Source organism: Podarcis raffonei, chromosome 6, assembly GCF_027172205.1.
Source record: "Podarcis raffonei isolate rPodRaf1 chromosome 6, rPodRaf1.pri, whole genome shotgun sequence".
Lineage (NCBI taxonomy): Eukaryota > Metazoa > Chordata > Lepidosauria > Squamata > Lacertidae > Podarcis > Podarcis raffonei.
The window spans coordinates 50,104,510-50,127,760 of record NC_070607.1 but is presented as its reverse complement, the minus strand read 5'-3'; the positions used below and the strand labels follow the sequence as shown (position 1 = coordinate 50,127,760).

General features: G+C 43.9%; 1 protein-coding gene across 20 annotated transcripts in view; it reads left to right on the top strand.

Moving 5' to 3' along the window:
- Window positions 1-23,251, top strand: part of PTPRF (protein tyrosine phosphatase receptor type F) — a 478,748-nt gene that overhangs the window by 416,438 nt on the left and 39,059 nt on the right. For 8 of the 20 annotated variants that reach the window (XM_053392724.1, XM_053392739.1, XM_053392728.1 and 5 more), the window contains 9 exons: window positions 1,411-1,604; window positions 9,074-9,100; window positions 11,913-12,030; window positions 13,987-14,565; window positions 15,190-15,287; window positions 17,390-17,643; window positions 18,453-18,543; window positions 20,333-20,563; window positions 22,705-22,856. In XM_053392724.1, coding sequence (XP_053248699.1) covers window positions 1,411-1,604; window positions 9,074-9,100; window positions 11,913-12,030; window positions 13,987-14,565; window positions 15,190-15,287; window positions 17,390-17,643; window positions 18,453-18,543; window positions 20,333-20,563; window positions 22,705-22,856 — 1,744 coding nt within the window. The remainder of the gene's footprint in view (window positions 1-1,410; window positions 1,605-9,073; window positions 9,101-11,912; window positions 12,031-13,986; window positions 14,566-15,189; window positions 15,288-17,389; window positions 17,644-18,452; window positions 18,544-20,332; window positions 20,564-22,704; window positions 22,857-23,251) is intronic. The other 12 variants (XM_053392742.1, XM_053392737.1, XM_053392733.1 and 9 more) reach the window with 3 other exon arrangements.

The window sequence follows — 23,251 nt, the reverse complement described above, 5'->3', positions numbered from 1 at the left end:
ACAAAAAGGGGGTGAGAGTGCTTTTTGAATCTTGAAAAGTACTGGTAGCTAATATACCCTCCTCATAATTGGGGTGACCTCCATTGACCCAACAATTCAGTCCCTTGGCAGTTGCTGTTAGCTTAAGACTCTGCCCTTTATCGGCAGGTATAGGTAAGTCTCGTGATTGCTGTGCCTTGACAGAACCGTCACAAGCACTTTCCTAGCCATGTCTAACTGTTGGAGCAGAAGGGGAATGTTGTCCAGTTACTACACTGCAATGTAGTTTGCTTTCCACACATTTTTCGGATGAGGAATAACCATCTGGGAAAGACGCCCCATTTTGCAGTTTATGCAGAAAGATGGAATGAGGTCCACGATCCCCTTTCTCATTCACCGATTAGGCTTGCCTCCTCCCCCTGCTAATATATGTATCTTTCCCCTCTGTGCTCCTCTTCAAGTAATTATCTGCAATTAAGAGTGAGATCTGTGGAAACAACCAGTTGCCAGAGGGTGAGCGGCTGCCTTGCCTGCCTGCCGAGTGTCTGCGTAGAACAGTCCTTACAGGTTCCATCCAGTTCTCTGCCCCCAATTAACCTTGTTCTGCACTAGCAAATGGGACACAGTGTGTTTACAGGGGCTGTGGATTTGCCCTGCAATAACAGAATTCTGGTCTTATTTTTTTCAAGCAAATTCTGAGTAGCAATACAGCAAGGATGCTCTCTGGAAGGAACACTGCTCTCAGAAATCATTCTGTAAGCTGAATGGCCAGCCAAGAATATGAGTCTCCTAGGACTGCCTTCCTCCCTCATTACCAGCCTCCCACTTTAGGCTATAGAGCAGCTGACCTTAGAGCAATTTTAATAAATTTAATAAATTTTCATCAGTGGCAGCATTTGGACACAGTAAATCATTAATTTCAGTCCAGTTTCAGGCCCAGACTTTACACCAAAAGCACCTTAGTCCCCCTGGTTGATGACATTTGTTGGGAAACAGATGAAGGGAGTGTAACCCTGCTTGTTCTCCTTGATCTTTTGGTGGCTTTTGATAGCTTTGACCGTGGTATTCTTCTCGAGCAACTCCCATAGCTAGGGGTTGTGGTTTGTTTTTCCATTCACTATGGAGGTATGAAGTGGACGCTCCTGGCATATTCATGGTAAATCATTAACTATGTTCCCATTGTGCCTGTAATATGTCCACTCATTGATATGTATATATTGGGTTGTGTGGGTACTAGTAATCTAGACAGAGCTTTGCATCTCCTTATGCCACGCCTTGAATAGCAGGACAGCTTAGTCCCACAGTACAATCATGGATATTTGCCATTCACTCTACTGTGAATTCTGCTTTGTAATCTGGGGTGATGTGTGTCTCCTCCACCCCAGAAGCAATGCTGTTGTCTCTGATGAAATTTTCTCATGTGCCTTCCAGTGCCCAGTGCTCCACCTCGGAAAGTGGAGGTAGAATCAGTGAACTCCACAACCATTCGTGTTACCTGGAAGTCACCTATCTCTAACAAGCAGCATGGCCAGATCCGAGGCTACCAAGTCATCTGTGTGAAGCTGGAGAACAATGAGCCAGTTGGGTTGCCTATCATGAAAGACGTCATGGTAGCAGAGTCCCAGGTATATCCTGGTATGAGTGGGATGGATGGATGCATGCATGGACAGACAGATAAATAATATATTTTGGAGAAGGGCCTGTATTTGCTTTGTCACGGGCTTTTTCACTTTATATGAAAGTGAAGAGAAAGAGCTATATTATGGCAAAGAACATGCATTTTCTTTGTTACAGGCTTCCTTACTATAGTTGAGAGCCTAAAACAAATTTTGGGAGAGAACGATGTGAAAAGGGTTGAGATGGAATGAACTGGGAGTATCAGGGAGCAGGGCAAGGCAGACGTTTCTGGGACTTCTACAGTTGCAGTCTAGGTGTGATCATTTGTGAGCTAGACTGTTTGAATGGCACCCAATAGGATTACTGGAGAGCTATGTTGACTAATTAATATATCTCATTAATACAACACTTGGTTCATTTGCATCTTTCTCAGCAGGGAGTAAAGCACAGCCAACCCCCCAACCCCCCAACACACATACAACCACTACCAACTCCACATACAACCCAAACCTACCCCAACAAGGAGTGAGGGGGGGAATAAAGTGAGACAAAGACCTGCTAGCTCAAGACTTCACTGCTCAGCTTAGACCATCATGATTCCTACAGACTTTGTCGAATTTTTGTATTTGTGAAGCAGCCCAATGCCTCTTCCAATTTCCTCCAAGTTGTCCTTTAGGCTGGTGAAATTAATCATCAACTTGCTGCCGTGTTCTTTTGGTCTTTGGGGTTAAAGATTTGGTCCCAAGTAAACTATGCTGTTAATCTCCTCTAAATGAAATAACTTGATTGCATTTGCTTTTTGAACTGGGGGGAGGGGGTCCTCTGTTAGAGAGAAAATGAACCTTCCTGGGCATTAAGAACAGATTTCACCACTGTTCTTTTAGAACACTAAGTTTGCAAGTGCATGTTCCATGGTCTCCTGTCCTTCATGGGCATGTCTCTGCATTATTGTTTCCCCATATGGCAGAGATCAGAGGCTAGCTAATGTCCCTTCATATCTGGCCTTTGAAAGGTAGAAATGCAGTATAGTAGTCTGTTGCCATATCTTGCTGAGTTCCTAGATTCTTCCTATCCTACTTCCCTTCCAGGGTAAATTAATATAGAAAGGGGTTCCATAGGTTCAGTTGACCTTGTTGAAGGTGGGAACTGAGACCTTATGATGGGGAAACATTTCCTTGTGCCCCCCCATACCTCTTTTGTTCCCTACCTATGACTACAGTGCTAAGTGCTTTTATCATGCACATTTTATTGACTGATATTCCTCAGCCATTTGACTGGGAGCGAGTCCCAACAGAGTTAAGAACCAATTATGTAATATTTCTGAGCCTGGCAGGTTAGACTGCCACCTCATCCCACTCTACCACTGTCTTTCACTTGGACCTTGGAGACAGAGGCAGGGAATCTTCAGACCACCTGGGAGGTTTGCTTGCCAGGCTGCTTTGGGTAAAGAATGCCCTTTCCCACTCCTCCCCTTCCCCCTTCAACTACCCATCCGTCCGTCATATTACTTGGGACCAGGAGGACTGCCTTACCATATACACACTTTCCTGCTTCCTGGAATTACCTAACACAAAAGCCAAATAGGGTTCCACCTGGCCATATAAACCTGCTGTCTCTAGCTTAGCTACACAGTCTGAGTAACTCATTGCTCAGATGCAGACCAAGTTGGATTTGACCATTCCTGCTTCCCTGCTTGCCTCTAGCCCTGGCATTGCTTCATTCTGATTTACTTCCTGATGCCATGCTTCATTTATTTCTTATGTGATCATCCAGTTTCCGGCTGAGATACTTCACAGTATTTTGTAGAGCTCATGCCTTAGGCCAGTCCTGGCTCAGTTCATCCTTGGATTGGATCTGGGCTGTTTTCACACCTTGTACTTTGATACTGTGTGGTATCAAATAAGGCATCTAACGGTAGAGTCTCTTCTCAGACTGTCTGATTTGCAGCCACAGGCTTCCCTCCTTATGGAAATGTTCACACATAGAGGCATAGAGACAAAGACTATATAGATGGAACAAATAAACTTGGTCAGTTTATTCAGATGACTATAGGAAAATGAAGCTAATGTCTGCCATTTCTTACAATCCCATACATACTTAAGATTATGTATTAAAATTACATATGGGAGCTTTCAGGAAGCAATAATCAGTTTAGAGAACAAAAATGAACAAGATTTCCTAGCCCTCGTATATGTAGGTAAGGAGAAATATGAATGTGTAAAGGTAAAGGGACCCCTGACCATTAGGTCCAGTCGTGGCCAACTCTGGGGTTGCGGCGCTCATCTCGCTTTACTGGCCGAGGGAGCTTCCGGGTCATGTGGCCAGCATGACTAAGCCGCTTCTGGCAAACCAGAGCAGCACACGGAAACGCCGTTTACCTTCCCGCTGGAGCGGTACCTATTTATCTACTTGCACTTTGACGTGCTTTTGAACTGCTAGGTTGGCAGGAGCTGGGACCAAGCAACGGGAGCTCACCCCGTCGCGGGGATTCGAACTGCCAACCTTCTGATCGGCAAGTCCTAGGCTCTGTGGTTTAACCCACAGCGCCACCTGCGTTCCCATGAATGTGTAGGAAGCATCTGAAATTTACCCATCAATTAGAAAAGGGTGGATTTGTCTTCCAGTACTTAGAGTTACTGTTTTGAAGTCAGGTTACACCCTCCTCCCTATTGTGTTTAGCATCTCACAATTAATTTAAACCACAAGAATAATCTAGGTATAATAATTTGGTACAAAATTCATTTGGGTGTTACTATGTCATTAGATCCTTAGGTCACTGGTTCGTTTCCGGTTCAAAGGACCAAAGGGACGTGGGTGGCGCTGTGGGTTAAACCACAGAGCCTAGGACTTGCCGATCAGAAGGTTGGCGGTTCGAATCCCCACGACGGGGTGAGCTCCCGTTGCTCGGTCCCTGCTCCTGCCCACCAACAGGATGCTGGTCTAGATGGGCCATGTTAAAAAGTTGCAAGCCTTCAGAATAGAATAAGAGCATAGGCAGCTGTCTTATACTTATATCACATGTTTAAAGCACATGGTGTCTCCCCCCCAAAAAAAAAGAATTCTGGGAACTGTAGTTTGAATTTTTGCTCTATGAGGGATAAACTACAATTCCCAGGATTCTTTGGGGGAAGCCCTATGCTTTAAATGCATGTTGTGGATGAGTCAAATCCAGTGGTCCATCTAGCTCAGCAGTCTCTGACAGCAGCTTGAGATAGCACAAGCACATAAATATGTCTTTAGAACTAGCCATCTCCACACCAAAGAACAAGAATAATAGCAACCTCTCCTCTGAGACAAGGATTCTGTAACCACTTAAGTTGGCTTTATTAGCAAAATCCACATGATATCCATTGGTAAAAAAAAACAAAAAAGCCGACACCTGAAGTGAAGAATTATTGTGCATTCAGCAGGCGTGTGTATGTGGTTCTAGGGCAAATCTTCACTACAATGACAGTTCACACACAGGGGAAATAAATGTCAGGGTAGGGCTAGTCCAAGTAATCCATATCACAGCTCTCTCCCCCAGAACTGCAGACATGGTCAGAGAGACAGTGGCTATAGAGAGTCATGATGAAGACTAAAATGAAATGCTGTAAGGGCATTGCAGCCAGCATAAATACCAGCTGCCAGTGTTAGCTCTGCTTGTATTGGTTCTGGTGCTCCCAAGCAGTGGCAGCAGCTGAATCTTTTTTATTAAGGCCACTGCCTTCCTAAAACCCATTTATCTTACTCAGCAACGCTAAATACTTAAGAAGCAATTGGGCTGGTTTAGCAGAGAAATGTTTTTATCTGCAGGTGACTGTTTCATAAATTCAGACATTTGGCTGGAGCAGATTTCAGAGAGATGCTCCTTCTGTGGAGGTTCCTCTGATCTGTGAGGAGATTAGAGTCTGGTGAAGATGTCAGGGTAAACACTACATTTAAATAAACTGTTAAGATTGAATGGGTGCCACCAGGATGCTGGTCTGCTTCACATATTTCTGCTTTGCCCTTCAGGGAAATTGTGGAGTTCTCCTGCAGTTTGGAGCATTTTGCTCATTTGCACAGTCTGCTTTCACGGTCTGCTTATTGATATTGGCTTGGATGTCATATTTTCAATACATTTTATATATGCAAAATCTATCATCATTCTGTTATAATGATCATTGTTATCATTATCACCTCACTTTTCAGGAAACATTAGATGTAGCTTACAAAAATAAGTAGTAAAATAAAATACAATCTAAAAGAAATACATAAAATATTAAAAATAGCAGGAATAAAACACAGGAATTAAACAACAGCAGTCCATAAAGGCTCTAGAAGAAACAGATATTTCTTCCTTTATTTAAACAATTTATACCCCATTTTTAAGCTTCACAAAGGGCCCCCGGACATAATAAAAAATACAAGCACTGATGAATAATAAAACAGAATATAGAACGGCAAGGATAAAAACCCTCAAATCAAGCTAAAAGCTTGGTGAAGCAAAGAAAATATGTAACTCTCGAAAACTCCATTCAGGCTTCTTGGGGAAGGAATTGTACAGCTTGGGCACCACAACCAAGAAGCCACTGTCCCATGTCCCAGTCAGTTGAATGTCCCCAAACAGCAGGATATGGAGCAAGGCCTTGAATGAAGAATGTAGTGGGCTGGCAGCCATTAGAAACAAAATATTGTGTGTGTATTTTTCCTTTTTCAATAAAAGCTTAAAACGCTCGGAAGGCAGAAATCTCTTTCTAGTACCAAATTCTGTACAACTTCAAAGCATGAGGGAAATCAATCGAATGCACACAGGCTTGGATGTAGTCTACTGCTTTTGTTTATAATATTTCTAACCCACTCTTCATCACAATGGATCCCAGAGTGGGGTGAAAACAAACATTCATATTGATAGAATAGTTCTGAGCAGGCAGCTGAGAAATGTAATTATTAATTAGCTTGAGAGAAAGCAAGTTTAATACAGATAGAGGAGCTCACATTCTGATATACACAGAGCAAGTTAAGGCACCTTTGCAATCTCACCTGCAGATGGCTGAGCAAGAAACCAGCCTTTGATGTAGCACACTGTAACCTCATAAGTTGCAACATTCTTGAGCAGTGATCAGCTGTGCATATTTTCATGTTCCTGTGAACAGACAGGATAGACGTTCATATCATTGTCTTGAATAATTGTGCCATTTCGTGTCTCATTCATCCTAGGAGAATGGCTTCTCCTTTGCACTGTTACGTGCTGCCAAAACTGTCATGCATGAACATTGTGATCAAGGATGTCTTCCCAACACCTTGCTCCCCCAGGAAGACCAGTTTGAATTTCTGTTGTGGGTTCCCAAACTCTTCTCCTGTAGACAAAGTGCCTAGCTCCAGTGTGGGCTGGAATTGAAACATACCACTGATTTTTCTGTTTGATATTCAGTGTGTGTTCTTCCCTATCTCCTCCTTTCTTTTATTAATTCTCCATCCTCTGAATCCCCCTTTGCATAGGTGTTGCCTAAGCATTTATAAAACATGGTTTGATTGTATTACTTTACTTGGGCCTGCGCCCCTGCTCTCACGGCTTGCCAGCCTTGTCTACATGTCACCCCTCCAAATCCCCAGCCCTCTTCCACTTTACACCTCAACCCCGCAAACCTCACCCAAAGCCTCTCCCCTTTACACTTCACCACTGGTAGGGTGAAATGAAGTAAATGAAGAGGAGAAAGTCTTTTCTCACCTAAGCACTCCTGCCCTGCTGCAAGTTTCCTTTTAATTGTCCCACCACTGTCACTCAGAGAGAGAAAAAGAAATTGCATTTTAAAATGCAGGCTTTTTCTCTCCTTCCCGCAGCAACAGCCTCCCAACAGAACAGCAGGCAAGCAAGAGGGGAAGGCAGACCAGGCAAGCAGAATGGGTGGCCCAAGTGAGCCACACAGCAGCAGAAAGGTCAGTGTTGGACATTTGGCTCTGCTGCTGCTTCCTGCCTCATTGTCCTCCAGTGCTGGACCAAAACTGTGGTTGCTGGGGAACTGCCCTGCCCTGCCCTGGCTGTTTCTCTGTGACTTGCCTGTTCACAACCCACACCACTTGCCTGGACCACCTGCCACCCGTGTCACTCACCTGCCTGTCTGGGCTGCCTGCCTGCTGTTCCGTCATCACTCTGCAGTTGGTCACACCAACTGCAGTGTGACAACATTATTACAATCTTAATACATACCAAGAAAAACTGAAGTTCAATAAAACACAATGACACACATTTTAAAAATGCCATTGTTGGGAATGGAAGTGGGCAGTGATTGAGATAGTGGCAGTACATTTTGTGAAATGGAGGAAGCAGAATTGAGGGGAGGGGGAGTTTCCAAAGCAGGGCTGTGGACATGTACAGACCTGTGGCTCTCTTGATTACTTCTATGGGACATCATGTCTTTGCAGCAGTTTCAGGTATTTCTTCCTACAATAGCTTTTGCTGCTGGCTGGTGCCTTAGTAGCCGTGGATCTCACTTGTTTTGAAGAGCTTGCTTCTGGGTTTTGCTGCCAGTGAAAACATATGTGTCGCTGCCAAACTCATTTGCTACAGAGCAAGTTGCAGCAAAGAGCTCCTCTGTCCAGACAGTTCAGTAGTATGAGATCACTTGCCTGCCTGGGGTGGGGTGGATGCGAATCCTTGTGAGCCTTCCTTCAGAACCCAAGCATGTTGCTTTGGAAGGCAAAGAGATGAGTAAATGAGACGTGCACCATAAATCTGCTTGCTTTGTAAGATGCACTTTAGGTAAATGCACTCTTTGCAAGAATTTAAGTAACTCTGCTTGATGCAAGAAACTTAGAAATTGATTACACTGATGATCATGCTGCTTCTCTGGCTGGTTTTTGAGGAAGCTTATCTCAGTACACAGCTATTGCTTATCTTAACAGGGAGGGTTACAGGAGTCTGAGAATTATGGTTGAAAGGGTTCAGCTGGTGGAAGGGGGGGAGTGCAAGTATTGCCCTGAAGCTTTGGTAGGTCATTTTTCCTGATTTGGTTTGAGTCTCTTGGCTTGTGCTGTCTCATCAGAGGCTCTGGAGCCCAGCCACAGCATTTCACGAAGACATTTCTATGTCCTATTTCCACTAGGATCATTCACTACAGGAGGAACATACTATTTTCACATGTGTTTCTCCTTGTTACTGTTAATTCCTTTATTGCTAACAGTAGCAATATGCTGTTTCTAAAGCTGGTGTCCAGAGCTAGCATATGTACCTACATAATGTAACATATCAAACTCCCAGGTTAGTGTGTATAGGATTGCAGCCTTAGATAGTCTGCAGTTTGAAGAGGGGGGTTGTTTCTGTAGTTCTCGGGGGGGGCGGAGAGAAAGAAAGCTACAATTCTTTGTGTGAGAGAGGTGTTTGTGGAAGAAAGCAGTAGATACACTTGGGGGTCCAGATAGTGCCAAATCTTGTGTGTGTGCTTGCATGTGTTAATAATCCATAGTTTGTCATCACAGTTCCCTTACTCTTTCCTCCTTCCTGTCCCCCCATCAGTTAAGGTTTAAGGACGCTATTGACCACGTAAGTACCATTTGTTAGAGTGTTTGCTTGGATCAGATGGGTCTGAGGATCATTTTGTGAAATCTGTGTGCATAGTGCTGTCAAAACACCCCTGTCAATCCTCAGATGGTTCTAGGGAGTTGCTCTGTGGAGCTTCCACCAGCCACAAATCCTGAGCAAATTGGCATTTAGATTGCTGCTAAATGCAGAAAAGCAATTGACATTTTTCATAATCTGTATTTCCAGCTTGTTGCAATGCAATTTCAGGCAGATGCGGGGGGAGCAGCCCACTTTCTACAGTCTTTGGTCCAGCTCGTTACATGGCAGAGTCAGATCTGTAATCTTTAAACCTCATTGATCCCAGTCGTGAAAAATACCCTGTTCTCTCAGCTGTGACCTTTGGTTGAAACAGAAGCTGTAATAAGAACACAATCACATTCAAACAGTTAAATTCAATTTTTCCAAGTAATTTTGAGATATAAATTTGGAGGAACCAGCTTGAAAATTACCTTTGGAGAAAGAGAGATTAAGTTACATACCCTGCTGTGGCTTCCCTCGTCTCTTAGCAGAAGGACTTTGCTTAGAAGGGGTTTGCAGCGACAGCCCTATGTATGGTATCTCTCATTCCACCTTCTTTCTTTCCTCTCTCCCCCTAACTTGCTTTGTTCTAGCGGCATGCTCTTCCCTGTGTGAGAATTACTCTCCTGTGTGGACTGTGGTGATGACTACATCTTTTCGTAGCCTTTGTGTTGTGTGTTTGAGTAGTATCTCCCTCTATATCAATTTATTGCCATTGATTGATTTTGCTCTCTCATACAACTCCAGGGGGAAAAGGAAATCTTACTTGAACTCTGATTTTGGTGTCATTCTGATTTCTGTTTGCTAATTTGGGTTTGCAAATGAAAGCAATGAAGGAATAATCTGGGTTAGGTGGCTGAATCCTGTAACTTACCTGGGCTACCAGTGAGAAAAAGCCTATTCACATTTGTTTGTTTGTTTGTTTTATTCAAGTAATTAACAATTACATGACGGCCAAAAACAAAGCACCCTGACAAACCAAGGTTCTAGGAAGAGATTGTGCTCTATCTATCCATCACAATACAGATTTATTCCTGGTTATATCACATTTATATTTTTGTGCATTAACATTCATTCCTTCATGCATAGGGTTAATGGTTGAAATTCTACTAGAAAAATGCTAGAGGTTGTCTTTGAGCAGGTCTTTCTCTGTGGGGTCCTTCACAAGGGTCCATATTTGCTAATAGAATGTAGAAGGTTTGAGAGAGCTGGAGTAAGCTTATGGTTACAAAGCCAACCCCGTCAAATGATCCAGTGAGATAGTTCAAGGTCCTGCTGCTACTTGCCCCTGCTGGTGTCTCTAGCCTGCACAGCTGGGGACAATACCATTGAGAAGGTAACAGATCCTGTGGCCTATAGATCCTGTGGCCTTTGTTTTGTGTAGAATTTTATGCTTGCTCTCTCGCCTTACATTTTTCCTGATGTGTGTAGCATGGGTAGTTTCTTTTTAAGAAGCAAGACTCTTGAATATCGTGGTTGGTGAGCATGTTATGGCAAGTGGCAGAGCCACTAGCTATATTGCTGCTCATCCCAGGGCCTTCTGCTGGAAGAGACAAGTGAGTGGTCTGCTTCTGTTCTGTTATATGTACTGTTATATGTACCATCACTTTAACTGTGATGGAAGGGCTGCTACTTTCTTGTTACAATAGGTTTACAACCAGTCCTTTTCATCTTTTGCCCATGTATCTGTGGGGTAAATGGCAGCACTATGAACAGAGAAGACTGCTTCATTCCCTTATTACATGACTGCGTAGCAGTTTGCCCTGCCAGGTATAGCAAAAAAATGTGCTTGTTTGTGGCCTGTTGATATGAGGAAGCACTTTGTCTCCGATAAGCATCTCATGACAATTAAAATTCAATATATGATGCTGCTGGAAGGTGCTGTTCATAAGTGAAAATAAGACACAGAACCTTGCCAGGCTCAGAGACTAAAAGACAAGACAACAAGGGAAGGCAGGTGGAGGGAAGTTTTAAATGTTTGATTTTTATATATGCTGTAGGCCGTTTAGAGATGGATGGGGTATTATTATTATTATTATTATTATTATTATTATTAGTCTGTCAGTACCAGAACAAAAAGAGATTAATTGTTAACAGACAGTAGCCCTTGGTTGTCCTTTTACCAGTAACAAGTTCACTTGTGGTAGAAGTTGTGGGAAAGTTGTTCTTCCCTTCCCACTTCAGTTTGCTGTATTTTGTTGGGTCCCTGTTTCTTGCAGTGAACTTCCTTGGCTATCCAGAATTATATGCTGGGCAATTTGTCTAGAAATTGGGCTGCAACTAACGACTGCTGCAATTGCATTGGCAGTTGCAAGTGTTGAGTTTGACAAGCTGCTCCAGACAAACCAACCCTTTCATCCCATGTTGGACATAGGAAAAAATGTGTGGATTTGTTCATGTGATTTAATGAAAATGGGTGCTTTCTGGCAAAGGGAGGTGCACAGGAAACACAACAAAAGTACCCTATGACAAAACATACCCTGGCTTACTTCACAGAGGCCAGAAAACACTGGATTGCATCAACTAACCTAGGAACATGTTTTCTCAATGCAACTTTCACTTGTCACCAGTGATGCGAGAGATGGAGGACCTGTATCCAAAGTAATCTCATTAAAAAGTTAATAAAACTTCAGGGTCAGTTTTCCTTCTTGTGTGTTTTGAAGCTAAATGGGTCAAATATCCAAAGTACAGAAATGCTCTTATATTCCTGCCTTCCTTAATTTGATAACGAGCTAAAAATGTCTGTTTCCCACAGGAAACCCTCATAGGAGGCCTTTTACCCGAAACAACCTATTCTATCAGCATCGCAGCCTACACCACCAAAGGGGATGGGGCCCGCAGCAGGGACAAGGTGGTCACTACAAGTGGAGCAGGTGAGCCAATAGCACTACAACACATCTTTGATGGGCAAATCTACTCTAATATTTTGAGCTCCAAAATCAAAGATGGCAGAAATTTTAATCTTAAGAAGTGTTAGGAAGGTGAAAAAAGCACCTGTACCCTCGAACCCCTTGTTTTGCAGACTGAACTGCAGGTGATGGAGAAGCAAGTAGAAGAATGGAAACTTCCTCTCTTTAAGAACCGCTTCACACATTACAATTTTATTACAATGGAGATAATTTTCAGGCATTCTGGCATGCCGTGTTAACAGCAGTCAGTCAGATATCTCTGGGGAGCCACAAGCAGAGCAGGAGAACAATGACCATCTCCTGTTCATCCCAAGTATCTGACGTTTGGAACTGTACCGCTTCTGCTCATAGTTACCATGGCTAATAGTTGCTGGGAAATGCCTCTACCTTGAATTGGCAAAATACCATGACATTCACATGGCAGCTTCATCACAGCTTAGTCAAATCAGCTCACCCCAAATCCAGAATACCACTATGCTATTGTGAATTTGCTCTGAGTGCCACAGTCTGGCACAGGATAATGGTTATCTTGGCACTGTGCTGATACTGAATAGTTTTGTTGTTGATGGATTTACACGTCAATCTCCCCTGATTTGGGGGGAGGATGTGTCTCTGTTGTGGGTGGAACGGAGATATGAAACCATCCATTTTATACAGCAGGTGTTAAGCTTTGAAGGGAGCAGCCCTTAATTTGTGCTACATATATGAGATTTGGAATCCTGTTGCTGCTCAGCCATCACATCAACATTCCTAGCAGGAACCAGTTCATCAGCTCAAACACAGCACATTTTGATTGCAAACAGCATGCTATGCTCTCAACAGCTCGCACAGGTGGTGAAATTATAAAGATTGCTATGAAAATTGCCTGCATCAAACTAGCGGAGATTCCAGTTTTGAGTCTGGGCTTCTCTGCAACATCTTATATTAAAGCCCTGATTTCTTATCTTATGGCATTACCTTTCACTTTCTTTGTCATACTGTCCCAAATCTACTTTCTCTAGGCTTGCTTCTGCAAATGGCAAGATTCAAGGAGTGGTTGCGGAAGTATGATGAGATTTAAGAGTCAGATACAAGGAAGTTTTGAAGACAGTATCCATCACAGTGTTATTTTTCATTGCAATTTTGGAAATAGTTGCATTTGGAATAATTTACGCTATAGAAGTTAGGGATTAGCTGTTTAAATAATTTGCCCCAGGGTTTGGTTCCATCTGAATTTCAGTCCATCACCTACTGACATCCTGCATTATCAGTGTTTGCAAACTACAGGCACAAAGGTTTTCACAAAATATAGCAGCTGACAAAATTCCTTCAGAAGCTTGCACAAAGTGTGGCATTTGTGATAATCTTATTCATCCCCATTCCTTTAAGATCCTATAGCATCCACCATAGGGTTCTCAACTCGCCTCCCCAAAAGAAATAAGATCTTATGATCAAGTTAGGCACATTTTACAGACAAACATATAGGTTAAGGATATTTGTGAAATATAGCCATGTAGTTTTTTTCCATTATAAAATTTGGATTTTGTTTTGTTGCTGTTGTTTAATTGTGGAATTTGGAGGACCTGGAAGATATGTTCAGAAATACAGTGCAGTTGTTTCTGCACTGAACCACTTCAAATTGCAGGTGGTTTGCCTTTTTGGACATTGCCCCTGTAAACTCCCTGCCTGTGGAAAGCATGCAAAGGAAAAGTCTTCTCCCAGATATGCTGCTTTTTTGTGTGCAGCTAATTTTAATGTGGGGAAGCATTCAAACATATTGATCTTTCATCTGTAATCTGACGCCAAATTGATAGGGAGTGCTGTGCTAGCTAATATTCCTTAGCAGGTAGATAAATTTCCTGAGTGAGCAACTCCAGCAGTGAAAAGGCCAGATCTGTCTCCCTCCCACTCATGGCATATCACCCTGTTTTTGTCCCACAGTCCCAGGCAAGCCTACCATGATGATCAGCACCACAGCCATGAATACAGCTCTGATCAATTGGCACCCACCTAAAGAGATGGTTGGGGAGCTGCTGGGCTACCAGCTGCAGTTCAAACATGCTGAGGAGGAGAAGATGAGGATTATGAACTTTGAGAAGAACGTGGATCACTTCACCGTGACTGACCTTTACAAGGGTGCCACCTACATCTTCAAGCTGGCTGCCAAGAATAGGGTTGGTCTTGGGGAGGAGTTTGAAAAAGAAATCACTACCGCAGAGGAGGCGCCAAGCGGTTTCCCCCAGAACCTGCATGTGGTGGGGCTGACCACCTCCACCACTAAAGTGACTTGGGAGCCTCCACTTCTGGCGGAGAGGAATGGGAAAATGACCAACTACACAGTTGTGTACAGAGACATTAACAGCCAGCAGAACCTGACCAATGTTACGAGGGAAACGAGCATCACTCTGACCAACCTCAAACCTGACACAACCTATGACATCAAAGTTAGAGCCCACACTAACAAGGGAGCTGGTCCTCTCAGCCCCAGCATTCAGTCTAGGACGATGCCAATGGAACAAGGTAAGCGCCTCCCCTGTGATCAGTTAATGAACCTCAATGGCAGAAAACAGGTCAGAGATGACCTGGTCAGTATTACCTTCCTGAGCTTATAATTTTTTGGATGGGGGGGCGGGCATGGAGTTTGCATGACTGCATTTTTTTTTTCAAACACATACCCCATTTTCTGTTTCCAGATAAGAATTGTTGCTTTGGTGCAAACTGAACAGGCAGCTTCTGTGAAGAAACAGTGCCTTATAACTGCTACCTTTTGAAGATTGCTGTGTACACACTATACCTTTACAGTACAATCGGAACACATTATTTTCCTCAAAGAACTCAGGGCACTGTAGTTTACCTCTTGCAGTGTTAAAAATCCTAGCAACCCATAACAAACTACAGGGCCCAGATAAAGAATATACTTTGAACGTGCTTTAAATATATAGTTTGTACACAGTCTATGACAAAGAGGGGAAGGTGGCAGCACAGTTTGGCCAAAAAGCTTAAGTGTCCTAAGGTGCGAGAAGGCTTATTGAATCTACAGGAAAACACCAAAATTTGCTGCTACCGAGAAGAGTGGAAGGGAAAGGGTTAGTTGTCCAGTGTTGCCTCACGGGGGCCACTCAAAAGGATTCTTTCTAATTGCAGTGTTTGCAAAGAACTTTCGTGTCAGTGCTGTGATGAAAACATCAGTGCTACTTAGCTGGGAGGTTCCAGACTCTTACAAATCTGCAGTTCCTTTCAAGGTAAGGGAATATGTCTGTCATGTATGGGGACCCGATTAATGTGCAGTAAGGAAGAAATTAGAAAGTCTGTCTCAGGGACCTTCAGACCAAGAGTCTTGCTTTCATTAACCCAGTTATGTAAGCTGAGCAACCAAATCCGGAGAAACACCAGGGGGACCAGGATGTAAGAAGTGTGGACACCCCCTTGTCCTGGGTACCCTAGAGTCCTGACACTTGTTTCCTTTAGTCTAGATCACCAAGCATGGTAAATAAGTCTTTAGAAATTAGTTAAAAACTGGTACATTTCCAAACAAAACCTCTTGATTCCCTTGCCGATTTTGGAGACTCATATATGCCCTTTAAATGTTACTCTAGCTGTATGGGAATTGGTTTCCCATGAGTCCTGCACGGTGGAGTGAGGAATTCATTCTGGGCACTGGCACAATCTTCTGCTCAGAACAGACTACAATTAGGAGCCCAAACCCCCTGAATTCCAGGCAAAATGGTTTGATCCTACTGCTGATTATTAAGCATTTTTGTTCAGAACACAGGCAGAATTACACTTAGGGCAGGATAGAGATACCTCTAGAACCCAACAGGGCACCATAGTGTGCTGCTCTGCCTGTGGTCGCTAGCAACATGACAGAGATAAGTAAGCACTCGTGACAGCAGGAGAATTCTATGCAGGGAATTTGTTCATAAAAGGCTAGTTCTTTGGACTCGTTCCTAATGCTGTATGGTCAGAGCTGCCTTGGAACCATCATCAAAATGGTTGCATAGTGTGAGCTTCAAAACGTCGTTGCCAGATTTTGCTGACGTAAGCAGAGAGTTGACAGCAGTTGCTGCCATGGGTTTGCCATGATGAGGCACAGGAGCAGATGGTGTTAGCGGCTCACTAGCTGAGGAGCAGCCATGCAAACGCAACGGGTGTAAATGAGCTTTCTTCTTCCTGTAGACAGTATTAGATGTCCAGGCCATGCACAAGTGCCAACAGAGTAGCTGGCCCAGGAGCAGCTGGACCAGGAACAGCAGCAACTTTGCAAACAGGACACTCCCCCACCCACCTGTGCTGAGCTGCTTAATTCAAGTGTACAGGATGCCAGGCCAAAGCCTAATAATCTAACGAGCACCGCTGATAAGTCTCCATGGGAACAATTAGCATTATCTACACTTGATAAACAGTCTCGCACTAAATCTACATCCCAAAGGGTGTCCTCTTTCTCTTTAACAGATTTAATTAAGGCAGATATTGTTATGATTTGTGAACACTGAGGCGCAGGCTAAATATCATGGTATTTTTTATTGGGAATGAACTGAGACCTCTGAAATTCCTTCACTGAAAAATCAACAACAGGGCTTTCAGTTCTCCTCAGAGAAGAGTCGTTGCTTCATCTGGTCCAGGAGATAAAACTCCCTGCAAAGAGATGACTGGTCCTGTGAAGTGAGTGAGAAGTGATGTTATGGTGAGATTCCTGCTGCAATCAGAACCTGACACTGCCCCTGATCTAAGAGAGCTGCTTCCCTGCCTGTGTTTGATGCTAGAAATGGATTTTAAATGAACGCTGTGTTGGGGAATGAGAACTGATCATGAGACATTTTCATGAGGGCATAGGCAGAATGTTTTCAGACTAGTAGCCCCGGCTTCCACCTCCTAATATTGTACCTTGACAGATTTTTAGTAAGAGATTCATCTTGCAGACTACTTTAGCTTCTCGACACAGTAACTTACACCATTGTTGCCTAACTCCAGAAGGCCCAGCAAGTGAGGAACAGCCAAGCAGGCATCTCTACCCTAGATAACCGTACCACCACCGCACTCCTTACTCCCGAACGGACGACAGAAAAAGTTGCAATAGTTATGGGAGCTAGGGACCTTATCTTTCTTCCTACCCACATGTGCAGACCAACAGAGCTGGGAGAAGGCAGCACCAACTCTTATTTCTACATGGGGGTTCATGTTCTCTCAGATTTGGTATAGTCACGCTTATCAACAGGTCAGCTTGTTTGGTACCTTACACAAAGAAAAAAAAGACCCAAACGAGGAAGAGGAGTTTTGGAAAGAACTTCATCCAACCCTTTTCCTATCAGTTTGGGCTGAATCAACTGTTTCCCTCTGCTTACAGATTCTGTACAATGGCCAGACTGTGGAGGTGGATGGCCACTCCATGAGGAAGCTGATTAATAACCTGCAGCCAGACACAAATTATTCCTTTGCACTCACAAACCGGGGAAGTAGCGCAGGAGCCTTGCAGCACCGAGTCTTTATCCGGACAGCACCTGATGTCATCCAGAGCAAGCCCATTTCCACATACAAATACATCCATAATGGGCAGTTCACTCTGACTCTTCCCAAAGTGCAGACCTCTGTGCCAGTCAGGTACGTTTCTACTTTATTTATTTTTTTATTTATGATGCTATCATAGGAAAATATGGTGTTGTATAGTTGGGGAAGGGTCTCCTGAGTCCCTGCAGAGTTTTGGTGGTTTTGCACAGGTAATAAGGGTGGTATTATAGGGAACTGTATTGGATTTCATAGATCATGATAATGGTGTAAATCCACCTACAACATGTTAAAAATGGTTCCCAATAGCAAGAGGTTACTAAAAATATGAGAGCACTCTGTGCAGCAGCCTTACCTGATCTGATGTTTTGAACTGCAACTCCCAGCTGGCATGGTCAATGGACAAGGGTATCAGAGCTGTAGCCCAAAACATCTGGAAGGCACTAGGTTGGGCAAGGGCGATGTGCAGGATGTGATCAGGGTTCTGGATCTGGGCTACCATTTTACATATTATAACCTGCTCCTCTCAGTCACCTATCATTATATGAAAAATAGGGAGTCATAATCCCCATCATTCATCTGAAAGGGCCCAGGATGTACTTTCCACACTGCTGCACAGTTACTTTAAATAATGTATGTAAATCCTAATAGGAGGCTTGTGGAAGTCTCATTTGTGTTTTTGATCTCCCACCACTGAAAAAGGAACCAGATTATAGAGCTGTGCTTTCCCAGCTTCGGACACTATCACTTAGAAGCTGGCCTGGTGACTTTTATTAACCTAATACATGCCAGCAGGCTACAGCCCGTGTCTCTGGGAAGTTCAAAGGAGGGAGTTGCAGGGCTTTCATGGAGAGCATCCCTCTGTTTGAAGTAGAGCTCACTTATTCCCCTCTCTTGTTCCCCAGGTGGTACTACATCGTGGTTGTGCCGATAGACCACACAAGCAACCTAGTTGGCTCCAGATTGAAGAGCCCAGATGATATGGGACTAGACCAGGTAGGAGAAGGCCAAAACTTGTTTCCACTTGTTTTGAAGGGGGTAAGGGAAACAGATGTTCAAGAAACTAGCCCACACATATGAAATAATTTGGGAGAGTATATGAGCAGCGTTAGCCATCCTGTCATACTGGAGATAATGGCAAAGGACCTGGGGTTTCGGAAACTTTGCCTATGTGGGATAATTCCCACATTTGATAGCTTAATTTGGAGGTGCCATCTTCTGCCATCCTGAAGTCATCAAGTTCCTCAAATACCCATGATATCCATATTCATCTTTAACCAGCTCTCAAAATTGCCTGTGAAGCTTACTGGTCCAGTGAAAGAGGTCACTGAAGTGTGATTGCCCATGGACTTGTTGCATGTATGGATCACACCACGCCTCCTTCTGCCCTCAGGTTCTGTTGTATAATTTATATGCAAAACAAGATGTAGGAAGCAGAGGTCCCCATTTGGATGGGTAAGGCAGAAGGCAGGGAGCCCAAACTGTACTTGGAGTCGGAGCCAGTGACAGGCAGAGTCACTTAATTCTCCCTGCTGAGTTTTGCAAGGGAAACACTGAGACTTAAGAAAGAGAAAACTGGCAGTCAGTGCAACCCCCTACACTGGATGTAAATAAGAAGCCAGGCAAGTGGGGGCTTACCAAGGGGAGCAGTGCCCCAATTTGCCCCGATAGATCAGTTTCCACTGGTAAAAACTGAAGCTTGGATAAGACTCTGTGTGCACACACACATCTGTGTGTTGCACACATTAGTGAAGATGCAGAGAAGCAGTGGTTGGAGGGCAGGGATGCCATTTTGTTAGGGTCACAAGCCAGCACCCTCCTTCCCTGAAATAATGGCATGATTCTGTGTGGTCTCTGTTTTCTTCCTGGCACCACCATTGCTCTAATGCTTCATCTCTGCCCTAACACATTTTTGTGTGAAATGTATTTCATGCCTCCTCCTTCATTTTAAATTAGAATTTCTGTTCAGAGCCTAGCATTCATTTTTATTCATTAGAAAAACATCTTTAAACATCTGAGAGCTTTTCTGAGCAATGTAATTGAATTTTGGTGTGTTTATATCCTTTTTTCTTGAGTTTGTGGACGACTATGAAATTTGCCATTTTTTCCTCTCTCTGAACATTCCATGTTAGCACTGTGTGTGATTTATACAAAGTCTTGCTGCAGCCCAGCAGGATGTGGTGGGGGTGGTGAGCTCTGCGTACAGATTTTGTCCATTTTAGTGTAAGCTACAAAGTGTGTTTGCAGAGTGGCAGAAATCTGTGTCAAAGCCTGCTGAATTTTTGCCTATCTCCAAAAGTTCAAATTGCTGGGCATCTAAAGATGCATATGTGGACTGTGTGGCTTGTTCTCTGCTACTCCTGCTGCTCTACCATCAAAGAGAAACACATATTTTAAAATGATTTCCCTTGAGATGTTGAGGGGTATAAACTTTATAAAAATGGTACACTATTTTTCACAAAACTGTGCCCAGTATAGGTTATGATGAATACAAACAAAACATGCATAAGAATGTGAGCAGAGCCCTGCTGGGTCAGACCAGGGGTCCATCGTGTCCTGCTTCCTGTTTTCACAGTCGTCCACCATAAACCCAGGACAACACTTGGTTCCAGTTTTACCCCCAGCAACTTAATTAACTGTGCATTCATTGAGTTCTAGAGAAAGCCTTTGGGAATGCACTAATGAATACCTGGACCTCCCTGGTGATTTTTGTCACCTGACTTACAGGTTTTCCTCATGGAAATGTAGTCACCTTGGTAAATAGCATTGCTCTCTCTCACGCTAGCTTCCTTTTGCCACCCAGCTACTTGAGGCCATGAACCAAGGGGACCCAAGCAGGCGCCAGCGACGTCAGGCAGAGCGGCTGAAGCCTTATATTGCTGCCCAAATGGATGATCTGCCAGAGACCTTTGTCTTGGGGGACCAGAAGAGCTATCAAGGCTTCTACAATAAGCCCCTTTCAGAAGACTTGAGCTACCGTTGTTTTGTGCTGGCTTCACTGGAGGATGGAGATACGGTAAGGACCACGAGAAGCGAAGGGACTGTGTGCTGCCTAAGAGGCCCATTCCAGAGATGGCATTAGGGAAGCTTTGTCACAGTGGAACTTTGCTCTGCAAAGCTTAAGCTAATAAAATCAGATGTATAAAACAACTCAGAATCTCCTTCCCCTTCTCCATGCCTCTCTTGCCTGGTGCCTTGCAGTCCATAGGAATAAAATAGATTATCAGCCCCACTCTTTGTGCTTCTTCACTTTCCACACCCCTGTAATTATTAGGATTATCCATTGTTGCAAGCCAGAATGAATAAGGGAGGGGAAATGGTGGATAATGCCATTGCTTCTGCAAATGTGTAAATAATGTCCACCCATAATGAAGATACTCAAGCCCTTCTGCTCCGTCCCATGCTGGGTCTCTCACTTTCAGCCTCATTTACTTGTAATGGCTCATTAGAGCTGGTCAAATGCTTCATTACTCTTCTGGTCTGAGCACTTGGGTGGCGGACATAGCAAATATGCAGGCAGGAGAATAGAGGCTGCAGAGCAGGCGGAGAAGGTGCCCTTGTGCCACAAGGTTGGGTACTGCATGTACAAGAGTGACTATGCACAAGAGCACTTTGGCTAACAGAGCAAACTCTCCAAGCAACTGGTTTAATTTTGTGGTGCAACTGCAGCTGCCCTCTACATAAGATCTGCTGCCCTCACAAAGTTCTCTGCCAGTTCTTTCTGAAACCTGTGCCAGGTTGTGAGCTCCAGCTTGGCACTCAACTCAGTCGTCGTGTTCTTAGACTAGAGGAATGAAGCCACAATATCATAAATGGCTGTTGCTGAAAGAACGATTGCAGAGCCACAGATTACTTTGTCATTTAGCACTTTATCAGTCTCGTTTCATTTATCACTGCATTATTCTGCATTTCATTTCCCTGTGACTTCATTGGTTACAGCCCCTTCCATGTCCCCAGGCATGTGTATATATACATATACCTGTAATTCAGAGTAACACATCATGCATCTAATGGGCTGTAGTTCACAAAAGCTATGCCACAGTGAATTTATTAGTCTTTAAGGCACCGCAAATACCTTCCTTGTTTTTGCTGCCCCCTGGAATTCAACATTTATTGTTTTGTTTCCCCAAGAAGTGTCAGAAATTTAGTTCTAATCTTAGAACTTGGGGAACGTGTAGTTATTTCTCAGTAATGTGAAAATGGGCTCTAGAATAATATTTTTTATTATTCTGCATGTTCTAGGACTTAGCCCTGGCACTGAACCAGGTTCCAGAGACAAAATGTGGCTCAAATTAAGCCAGGCAGGTGTTTCCTGCTGAGCATCCACAAAAGCAGCTGCTATGGGCATGTTTTCTCTGTGTTTCAAAGAAGAGGCTATTTAAGATCTCCGCTTTCAGACTGGCAGAATTTGGTCAACAGGCATCTCCGCAGGGGCGAAAAGTGAGACCAGTGTACGCCTCTCCCTTGAGCAGGGCAATAGGAAGCCTCCACTAGAACAGAGAACATGGTCCTCCCTGAACATACGTCTTCTGGCAGGCATTAAAAAAAAGATATAAGCATAGCATGTATTGGAACAGAGCCAGCCAATTTTGTATTGCTTTTTTGGTTGCAACTTGCCAGTCCCTTGTATGACTTGGAAGCCTTTGCATGTGAGAAGCCCCATGTGAATCCTGCTGTATTCAGGGCTTATGCTAGAGCTTCAAGGACAGCCATGAGTTAGTCTGCTGTTCAGTGTGGAACATAATGCCCAGTGGGTGTTCCTTGACATATAACCCCCTAGGGTGATGTGTTTATAACGGCATAATAGGTATTATAAACCACTTAGTCACTACCCGCCAGGCCTGATGCTCAATTGGCTGCATCTCCAAAGCCTATAATTTGGCTCTTCGTGTGTCTGAGGCTGGCAACTTGTTCTCAGCTGGACCATTCCTTTCTGGCACTGAGGGAGGCCACTTTCTAGCTGATGTGGTTCTGAATGTTCCATTACTGTGGAGAGGAGGTTTGTTTTCACGGTGTCTGTTAATTCCCTGGGTGCTCATGAGGAAAATTGCAGGTGGGCAGCTTGGGGCTATTGTTCCGAGGGACAACTCAGAATTAAGCAAGGAAGAGACCTGATCAATGATCTTTGTCTGCTCTCCTCTCTCTCAAACTCACCAGAAGAAGTATGCAGCCAGCCCCTACTCAGATGAGATTGTGATGGAGGTTTCAGCCAAACAGCAGGATGAACCAGAGATGCTGTGGGTGATGGGGCCTGTCCTGGCTGTCATCTTAATCATCATCATTGTCATTGCTATCCTGCTCTTCAAAAGGTGAGCACACGCCTATGCCCGTGCAATGTTGTGGTGTCCATGGTGCAGTATTGTGCCAAGCTCAAGAACATTTACAGTGAGCAAACTATATTATAAATCCAAGGACACTGTCTCTTCTGGGGGATGTGGTCTGAACCTTCCTGAAGGTTTCTCAATGGAGCCTGCAAAACAGTGCTATGTAAGGCAAGCCCTAGGAAGGGGTGGGGAGCATGGGATCACATTCAGTGGCCTCTGCATTTCATTTTGTGCTGGGAAGGTATATACTGGAAGTGAACTGGGGCTGTGTCAGTGCCAGATGAACTGTGAAGCCATAGGACATGGCTTCTGCTTAGTGGTTCTAGGGTGATGACCTGGATCACCATGCCTCAGATTAAGTAAAAAGCTCTGGCCAACAA